General features: G+C 36.5%; 3 protein-coding genes across 7 annotated transcripts; 1 reads left to right on the top strand and 2 right to left on the bottom strand.

The window, feature by feature from the left end:
- The first annotated feature begins 457 nt into the window (after nucleotides 1-457).
- rccd1 (RCC1 domain containing 1) lies at nucleotides 458-3,133 on the top strand. Of its 2 annotated transcripts, none has more exons than XM_004069723.4 (8): nucleotides 458-766; nucleotides 849-1,052; nucleotides 1,337-1,499; nucleotides 1,937-2,058; nucleotides 2,148-2,252; nucleotides 2,459-2,599; nucleotides 2,694-2,723; nucleotides 2,824-3,133. In XM_004069723.4, exons 1-8 carry the CDS (start codon nucleotides 568-570, stop codon nucleotides 3,015-3,017), a joined length of 1,158 nt encoding a protein of 385 aa, XP_004069771.1. In that variant the 5' UTR covers nucleotides 458-567; the 3' UTR covers nucleotides 3,018-3,133. The 2 variants fall into 2 exon arrangements, with proteins under 2 accessions (XP_004069771.1, XP_011474597.1); XM_011476295.4 differs by having other exon boundaries at nucleotides 459-766; nucleotides 1,340-1,499.
- LOC101168863 (calcium and integrin-binding protein 1) lies at nucleotides 2,250-5,263 on the bottom strand. Of its 3 annotated transcripts, none has more exons than XM_011476297.3 (8): nucleotides 4,632-4,692; nucleotides 4,495-4,560; nucleotides 4,173-4,207; nucleotides 4,005-4,104; nucleotides 3,736-3,889; nucleotides 3,542-3,660; nucleotides 3,383-3,471; nucleotides 2,250-3,280 (listed from the first exon to the last, which is right to left on the bottom strand). In XM_011476297.3, exons 2-8 carry the CDS (start codon nucleotides 4,543-4,545, stop codon nucleotides 3,259-3,261), a joined length of 570 nt encoding a protein of 189 aa, XP_011474599.1. In that variant the 5' UTR covers nucleotides 4,546-4,560; nucleotides 4,632-4,692; the 3' UTR covers nucleotides 2,250-3,258. The 3 variants fall into 3 exon arrangements, with proteins under 3 accessions (XP_011474599.1, XP_011474600.1, XP_023811701.1); XM_011476298.3 differs by having other exon boundaries at nucleotides 4,636-4,691; XM_023955933.2 differs by having other exon boundaries at nucleotides 4,495-5,263.
- Nucleotides 5,264-5,607: 344 nt separating this feature from the next.
- On the bottom strand, nucleotides 5,608-7,425 carry LOC101169107 (calcium and integrin-binding protein 1-like). 2 transcript variants are annotated; one of them, XM_004069725.4, is made up of 8 exons: nucleotides 7,247-7,425; nucleotides 6,946-6,980; nucleotides 6,772-6,871; nucleotides 6,478-6,631; nucleotides 6,257-6,375; nucleotides 6,098-6,186; nucleotides 5,944-5,995; nucleotides 5,608-5,760 (listed from the first exon to the last, which is right to left on the bottom strand). In XM_004069725.4, the coding sequence occupies exons 1-7, from the start codon at nucleotides 7,295-7,297 to the stop codon at nucleotides 5,974-5,976; spliced, it is 570 nt and encodes a 189-aa protein (XP_004069773.1). In that variant the 5' UTR covers nucleotides 7,298-7,425; the 3' UTR covers nucleotides 5,608-5,760; nucleotides 5,944-5,973. The 2 variants fall into 2 exon arrangements, with proteins under 2 accessions (XP_004069773.1, XP_078805029.1); XM_078948903.1 differs by lacking the exon at nucleotides 6,946-6,980 and having other exon boundaries at nucleotides 7,247-7,359.
- Between the last annotated feature and the right edge of the window lie 1,048 nt (nucleotides 7,426-8,473).

Here is an 8,473-nt window from a genome sequence, read left to right as displayed (position 1 = left end):
TACATGCAAACTACCTGGTTATTTTTTATTTTACTCTGCTTTAAAGAAAATATTAACTTCTTCCCTTTTCAATTTTTTATACACTTCCAGAAACTGTAACTGCTTATTCTAGACTTGCATCTTCATCCTTATGGCATTCCTTTTTCTTACATGTACATTTTATTTTTCTTTATGACCCAAATTAAAATGGGTAATAATATAGCTTTAACTTGTATTTTTAATCAGTTGTATTAAAAAACATTGGGGTGGACTAATACAAAGTTTTCATTTGTCTGTTCGGTTTTCATTTAATTCAGATTTTAAAATGAATCATGCTAAAATTACCAACAATGGATTTAAAAATGACAACCTATTTTGTTTTTTTCTATCACTTTTTTTTATTTCTAATTTTAAAATACTACGCTATTGTCAACTACTTCTTCCTTTTTTTTAAATAAAGTTTTTTTGAACGGGGAAAAAAGCTATTCAAAAGTACAACAACGCATGCGCAGACGTTTCCGAATCGTCTTGTATCTACTGCCCAAAAGTTTCTGAAACAAACCCTTTAAAGACGCAAAAGCCGATGTAATGCGCTGGTTTGGGTTTGGTTTTAATGCTTTTCAACAAATTCAAACCCAAAATAATCCAGAATACAGCGGCCTCGATGCCGAGGAAAGGCTGAGCAGTCCGACTGAGCTGAAAGGTCACGTGAACAGAGATGGTCGCTGTTTTGAGTTTAGTCAAATCCGAGCAAGCTGGAGCAGAAGAGCATCGCTGCATTCGGATGGTCAGATTTCAAAATCCCGATTGAAACAGTTATTTATTGATTTTTGTTTTCTAGGAATAACATTTTTGTTGTTGTCTATCAGACGCCGGCTGCGTGTGTGTGGCAGGTTTCGTTAATGACTCTTGCAGAGGAGTTATAAAACAAAGCCGTGGCTGCAGAGATGTTTTCATCAGTGAGTCCCACCTCACACTCGCTTTCCTGGACAGAGTTGAGTGCTGGGATCTGCAGAGCAGCGATGAAACTCCATCATGGACCATGGGCATTGACACCCAGTCAAAGAGCTCTGGTCAGTTGCATCTTGTTTAACCCTTGTGCCATCCTGATCCTATGGGGTCAAGATGACCATTGACGTGTTATTCCTACCATGACAAAGGTGGAGAGGATTTCATGTAATCCATGGAAACCAGTGAAGATCACAAACCATTGAAGAAAAAAGTTCAGCGCACTGTCTGGTGGGGTCTAGATGACCCCACTCCCAATGTTAAAATGCCTAGGATAGCACAAGGGTTAAATAACAAACAGCAGTGTACTCAATGTCTTTGCTTTCCTTATGTTCTTATTTTTTTTTAGCAGCTGTCAATTTGCCACTGGTTCCTGGTGGTTATATAGCCTCCAAACCTCCGTTCTTCCACTCCTTGTCACCTCACATGCAAGCCAAGAGCCTCGCTTTGGGTGGAGAGCATGTCATCCTCCTCACTGCAACTGGAGCTGTTTACACTTGGGGACAGGGAAGGTACAGCAGGAGCGTCCTGCTAACTAAACACCATAAATCACAAAGTTACCTTAAATGTTTACACAAATGCTAAAACAATCTCATGGCAGTGTGAAGCATACATTAACGAATTGCATAGCTTTATGCATTTGACCAATCGGATGTCATTAATCAATTGAATGGAGCCCTGTTATGTTAGATGCCTGCCTGCCTGCCTGCTATGTAGTTGAGGGTCATTTGGAGTATATTTTAAGTGGTGTTGACTTATTGAAGTGAAATGGGGATTATGTTTTATTTGTATTTTGTTCAGCTATTTGTTCATGTATTGCAAGTCATGTTGTGAATATTGATCACAGCAGTTTCCTTTTCATGTTGTGCAGCCCTAATTGTGTGTATCTCTGTGTGTTTTTTTAATAATTTGTTTGCATGCCTTTTTTTAATTTCATTTTTTATGACAGTCATGGTCAGTTGGGACACGGAGGACTCCTCCCTGAGGAGGAGCCCAGGACAGTGGAGGCTCTGTGGGGGATGAAGATGAGCTCTGTATCTGCAGGAGGATGGCACTCTGTCTGCATTAGTGGTAGGCCCTGAAGGCATCGCAGGTGCAGTGTAAAAGTGATAGAAGACATTTTTGACAACAAACTGAACTGCGTTTATATTCCTTCTTAGATGCTGGAGACCTTTATGTGTGGGGCTGGAATGAAAGTGGACAGCTTGGACTTCCATCACAAAGGCTGAGAAAAACTTCAGAAAAGAAGACGGACCAACAGGAAGGTTTGCAAGCAATACATTATTTTTTTCTACTGTTCAATATAAATAAAAACTAATATTTAAGATGAACAAAAATCAGTTTCCCATGCTAAGAACAGCATTAGCTATAAGAAAGAATAGAAATGCCACTGCCTAGGTTTTTATTAAGTTGCTTTAGATGTCCATTGTCATATCTTAAAGTCTTTTGTGTCATTATCTACGTTGAATAGGAGAATTAAGCCAAAATAGCAGCACACACCAGGAAGAAGTATTCATTTCAATCCAAGCGTTCCCAGCCCTGTTTGATGTCACTCCATTATGTGAGGTCAAAACAGTGAGTTGTGGCTCACGGCATACAGCTGCAGTAACAAGTAAGAGTCTCTTTACAAGGTTTATGTCCATCTTAGATCGATGTTTGACAAATGTATGTCAATAATCTTTTTTTTTTGTTATTTCTGATTTCAGCTTCTGGGGATCTTTATACTTGGGGATGGGGTACGTTTAACCAGGCTCAAACTTTTAAGACCACCAATGAAATTGAGATGTGGTGTTAAAGCCTATATCTGTATGACTCCTCATTGCGTTGTGTTTTCAGGTGAATATGGCCAACTTGGACACCAATCATTTAGCAGTTCAGATGAGCCCCAGCGTGTGGAGTTTTTTAGGGCGCAGCAGCTGCATGTTGTTGGCGTGGTGTGTGGCCCCTGGAACACCTTTGCTGCAGTTGCCAATGAGGAAGGACTTGCTCCTGAATATCCCACAAAACCTCTCAATAAACATGGAGAGTAACATTTTATACCAAACAAGTATTCTAACAATTGAGATTTTGTATTTATTTAGTATAATAAAGACGTTGGAAATTAAGCACAATGTATAATAAACTATTTATATACAGACATTAAAAAGAGCTTAGAAATTTTAATTCACAAGTAAGTAGAAATTTAAGGCGGAGCTGTGAAAATCATTGGACTTATAACTGACACTACAATGAAAGTTACAGCTGAGTATTTCTGTGATCCGGTCAAGGTCTTTACAGCACAATCTTGAATGAGCTGCAAAAACAAAGTTATAGAAAATGTTAGAACATGCAGAACGATGCTGAATGAACTGCAAGGGGATATAGTAGTGATGACATGGATAAAGGCTTCATTCACCTGACAAAATCTGGTGATCTTGAAATGACATGCTGAAATTCAGAGAGGTTCACGGTTCCATCCTTGTCAATGTCTGACTCTTCAAGAATCTAAATGACATTCAAGGGAGATTAAGCTTCACCCCAAACTTGAAAGGAGAAGAAGCCCAGATGAACTCACGTTGTCGATGAGCTGTTTCATCTCATCAGGAGTTAGGCTTGTATCCCCTGTCCCACCAGTCAAGCAGTTAACCAGTTTCTCCAGATCCTGACGACCAAGGGTCCCATCATCGTCAAAGTCTAGAAAGGATGAAATAGTTAACCCAACAACAAAAAAGGGGCATTTTACATACATTTTTCTGTCATTTTATTTACCAAAAATACGGAATGCATAGTGAGATTTGATTTCCAGAGTCGCTGAATCGCTGAAGGCACTCAAAAGATCGAGGAAGTCGTCAAAGTTGAGGCTTCCATCGTGGCTGTCAGATGTGGAGAACACCTTGCAGATTCTCTCGTTGAAAGGGTTGGTCTATGACAGGAACAAAGGTCAGATCGGTTTAGATTTAGAGCCACTTCCTCAACTAAATCTCCACGAGTCACCATGAAAAACAACAACAATGTTTTCATGTGAATTGCCTCATCACCTTGAGTTCAGGCAGCTCCAGGATGGCGTTCATGGGAATTCTGTAACTTATACCGTTTGTTTCCTCCTTCGGTAGCAGCTCGCTAAATCTCTTATAAGCACTGAAACAGGCGACAGCAAATCAGCCATAAAGTACAGAAATGTAAAAAAATGTAAAATCTCTACTTACAGAAGAATTTCTTGCTTTGTTAGGAAGGTTAGCTCCTAAAAGTATAAAAGACTACATTAGAAAGTGACACATTTATGAAAAACAACAAAAGGTTCCGCCTGGCTTTACGGTAAGTTTACATAAAGCTCACATACAAACATAAGTACGAATGGCTTAAAAAAAGAACTAACCTAATCTTGGTGGTATTAAACATAGGGTTTTTTTTCTTTTCCCCTGTCAAATTAATCTTTTAGAGCTTTTTTCCGCTTATGGCAAAATAATGTCGCCGTACTGTGTCTGTTCCTCCATTTACCTTCATTTTGACGGCACTTTTTACACTTACTTGATATTCGGATAACATCCCTTTATCGAGTTGACTGGCTGTGGTTCCCATCTTCAGCTTTTTAAACTGGAAAAAGTCGCTTTTAGTTTTGTTTTGGTAGTTTCAACTACAAAACACTCGAAGTGAGATCGCATTACCTACTTCCGGTTATAGCCAAGTCCGTTTCCAGTCGGTTCTTCCTTTATGAAACTACGTAACGGTTTCTATGGCAACACACATACAAAAAAGGGCGCCACTGCTCACAAATGTTGTGCTTCGTTTCTGTGAGGAACATTTGAATAGTTTGTATGTTTTTTACGTAATGTCTGTAGATAAAGACTGTTTCCGTTTTTCCACCATAGTGTTACAACTATTGTATCGTAATTGTGTTTACATGTGCGTGCACGTGCTTGTTATTATTTATTAATCATGGAAAGTTAAAATCCCCTTTCTTTTTCTAAATTTTTTTATTTTTCATTTTGTTTTTTAGAATATATATATTTCAATATGATTTTCTTTATGTAGCTCAGCAGTGCAATGGGTTTGACAATAAACAGATCACTCACATAGTTATTTCCTTTTAAAACTGTTTTTTTTTTTACATTCAAATGTTTCTTTCAAACAAAATTTTAAAAAAGCTTGCATTTGTATAGTAAAATTGATTCTAACAGTTTCCTGATTGCTCAATAAAAAAAAATCAGTCTTTGGATTAAATGTGGGGGTTTTTTTTGCCTAAAGAAAAAGGTTTAATTTTTATTCTTAGAAAAATAAATCTCTGGCGAATATGCTATCTTTTTCTTGACTGTCCATCCCTGTCTTTATACTTGGGTGGGGTACGTTTAACCAAATTTAAACCTTGAGACCAATCATCAAATTGAACAGACATTCTGTGTCAGCCTGGGGCGGTGCTGGCAGCACAGACTCTTCCTGAAAGCAGCTGTTCTTCACTTATCTATGTATGAATGTGAGAACCCAGTAGGTTTTGTACAATTGCCGGTGTGAAGCCCATTGAGGAAGCGCATTGAGACAACTGTGTTGTATTATTGAGCTGTATGAATAAACCCCGTGAACCCGAAAGGGACAAAACGGATTAGAAGTTGAATGAATTTAAGTACAAAATTATATTGTGCTGACTTGATGTAAACGTCTAATTTTTTTTACTCTTTGTTTTCATGTGAATATGGCCAGTTTGGACACCAATCATTTAGAAGTTTAGATGAACCCCAGCGTGTGGAGTTTTTCAGGGCGCATTGTTGGTGTGGTTGTGTGACCCCTGGAACACTTCTGCTGCAAATACAAATGGGAAAGAATTTCTTCCTGAACATCCCACAAAACCTCTGAAAAAACATTGTACCACACAATTTAAACAAGACATCATCTTTGAAAAAAAAGTAGAATTTTTAATTCACAATTAAGTAAAACTTAAGGCAGGGCCGTAAAAAACAATCTTTAGACTTAAAAGTAACTTACAATGTTTAAAGCAGTGTCCAGTCAAGAGCTTTACAGTACAATCTTGAATGAGCTGCAAAAACAATGTTATAGAAAATGTTAGAACATGCAGAACGATTCTGAATAAACTGCAAGGGGATATAGTAGTGATGACATGGATAAAGGCTTCATTCACCTGACAAAATCTGGTGATCTTGAAATGACATGCTGAAACTCAGAGAGGTTCACAGTTCCATCCTTGTCAATGTCTGACTCTGCGAGAATCTAAATGACATTCAAGGGAGATTAAGGTACACCCCAAACTTGAAAGGAAAAGAAGCCCAGATGAACTCACATTGTTGATGAGCTGTTTCATTTCATCAGCAGTTAGGCTTGTCTTATCTGCCTTACCAGTCAAGCAGTTAACCAGTTGCTTCAGATCCTGACGACCAAGGGTCCCATCATCCTCAAAGTCTAGAAATGATCAAACTAGTTAATGCAATAAAAAACTTTTTTTTAAAGTGGAATTTTACATACATATTTTTGTGCCAACTTTAAATTTGTCATGGTATTTACCAAATATATGGAATGCATAGTGAGATTTGATTTCCAGAGTTGCTGATTCACTGAATGCACTTAAAAAATCAAGGAAGTCGTCAAAGTCGAGGCTTCCATCCTTTTTGTCAGATGTGGAGAACACCTTGCAGATTCTCTCTTTAAAAGGGTTGAACTATAAGCGGAACAAGAGTCAAACCAGTTTGAATTTTTTGTTTATTTATTTCACCAGAGCAACTTCCTCAGCAAAAACCCCACGAGCCACCATGAAGCCAGAAAAGAAACTGAATGTTTTCATGTGAATTGCCACATCACCTTGAGTTCAGGCAGCTCCAGGATGTCCTCCATGCGAACTCTGTAATCTATACGATTTTTTTCCTCCTTCGGCACCAGTTTGTCAAATCTCTTGTAAGCACTGAAAGGTGACAGCAATTAACCACAAAGTACATTCATTTCAGATTTAAATTCTATAAAAAAATCTGCACTTACAGAAGAATTTCTTGTTTTGTAAGGAAGGTTAGCTCCTAAAAGTTAAAGAAGACTGCATTTGAAAGTCACAAGCCTATAAAAGAAGAATAAAAAAGTTACATTTTTTTTCCATTTGACTTGAAACTAACACCTGTACAAACAAAAACAGGTTGAACAAGCAAAATCTTGGTAGTACTAGTAATTTTTGCTTCCCCTGTCAAATAGTTAGTAGCTTTTTGTCTCGTTAGATATAGAGTACTATTCTCTTACTGCCATCCATTGTTTTCAAAAACTTTACCTGAACTGCATTTTGTACACTTACTTCATATTCGGATAGCTTCCCTGTATCAAGTTGACTGGCTGTGGCTCCCATCTTCAACTTTTTTGACAGGAAAATTCACTCTGTGTTTTGTTTTGCTTTGCTGCAGTTCAAACTACAGACTGGATAGGTGAGTTTGCTTAACCAGCCAATCCCGTCAGTTTCTTCTTCCTGAAACTACGTAACTGTTTTTACTGACAACACACATAAAAAAAGGTTTTCGCTTTACAAGGTTTACAAATTTTCTAAGCAAAATTTGAATATTTTGTATTTTATATTTACTGTTTGTAAATTAATATATGTGCCCACGTTTTTTCAACAATATTAGACAAAAAATAACTTAAACGGTACTCAAAAAAATACATGTATTGTTCTTTTCCATATATAACTCCACAGTATGACCGAATTATTTACTCAATTGTTGAATTTGGTTTATTCCTTTAACTTATTCATTGTTTGTACAAAATTAACAATAATTTTAAAAACTATTATATTTTAGTTCCAGTTGTGTGTGCACATATTAGTGCATATGTTTGTGGGTATTATTTGTTATTAGCCATTTCTTTCTCTGTATTCTTTGAATATTATATAATCTATATCTTTGATTTAATGTTTTGTTTACTTATATACTTTAAATAGCTTGCCACTTTAATGTTTTACAAACCAATTAAATGTGAATGTTGTAAAGATACCATAGAGAATGAAGCCTGTGTCCAAGTCTTTAATAAGATGTTTGAAAAAGTAAGTTTTCCTGTCACTGTCCACTTGGACAATGAAATTGGAGAAAACTATGCTTTTGCACACATTCAAACTTTATTAACAACAGCTCACCAGGACAATACCATTTTATTTCTTTTCCTTTATTACTGGTTTATTTTTTATTTCTATGCAAATTTAAAAGTGTTTACAATTACAACCTCAACACTTAATTAGTTTGTATAAAATGTATTTCTTTTCCAGATTTGCTAAATCATTTATTTGTTTACAAAGCCTATAAGTAATGCCTCTTTTCCTATTTTTATTTTATTTTTTAAATTTTGCTTGGTAAACACGTCTGTGTGGATTCTTATTTGATCCAGACTGGTTAGATCAGAGAAGTGCAAAAAAAAGTTGTCAACTGGTTTAACTTTTACTTTTAAAATATGTAAATTCTTCTCAAATTGACTTTTTTATTTTGAGAAGCACAGTACTTTTTCAACATTGTAAGATTATCTATTGTAGATCAGATTC

This window comes from Oryzias latipes, chromosome 6 (genome assembly GCF_053564925.1).
Source record: "Oryzias latipes strain Hd-rR chromosome 6, Olatipes_Hd-rR_3.1".
NCBI classification, from domain to species: domain Eukaryota; kingdom Metazoa; phylum Chordata; class Actinopteri; order Beloniformes; family Adrianichthyidae; genus Oryzias; species Oryzias latipes.
Note: the sequence above shows the minus strand (reverse complement) of the source record. Positions and strands in the feature narration are given on the sequence as shown.

Coding starts and splice junctions, on each gene's coding strand:
- rccd1 (XM_004069723.4), top strand. CDS start 568: ATGCGCTGGTTTGGGTTTGGTTTTAATGCTTTTCAACAAATTCAAACC. Junction 2,600..2,693: donor GCATACAGCTGCAGTAACAA/GTAAGAGTCTCT, acceptor TTCTGATTTCAG/CTTCTGGGGATCTTTATACT. Junction 2,724..2,823: donor TCTTTATACTTGGGGATGGG/GTACGTTTAACC, acceptor TTGTGTTTTCAG/GTGAATATGGCCAACTTGGA.
- LOC101168863 (XM_023955933.2), bottom strand. CDS start 4,545: ATGGGAACCACAGCCAGTCAACTCGATAAAGGGATGTTATCCGAATAT. Junction 4,208..4,494: donor GGATGTTATCCGAATATCAA/GTAAGTGTAAAA, acceptor TTATACTTTTAG/GAGCTAACCTTCCTAACAAA. Junction 3,472..3,541: donor TGAAACAGCTCATCGACAAC/GTGAGTTCATCT, acceptor AATGTCATTTAG/ATTCTTGAAGAGTCAGACAT.
- LOC101169107 (XM_004069725.4), bottom strand. CDS start 7,297: ATGGGAGCCACAGCCAGTCAACTTGATACAGGGAAGCTATCCGAATAT. Junction 6,632..6,771: donor TGGAGCTGCCTGAACTCAAG/GTGATGTGGCAA, acceptor TTCCGCTTATAG/TTCAACCCTTTTAAAGAGAG. Junction 6,376..6,477: donor CTATGCATTCCATATATTTG/GTAAATACCATG, acceptor GATCATTTCTAG/ACTTTGAGGATGATGGGACC.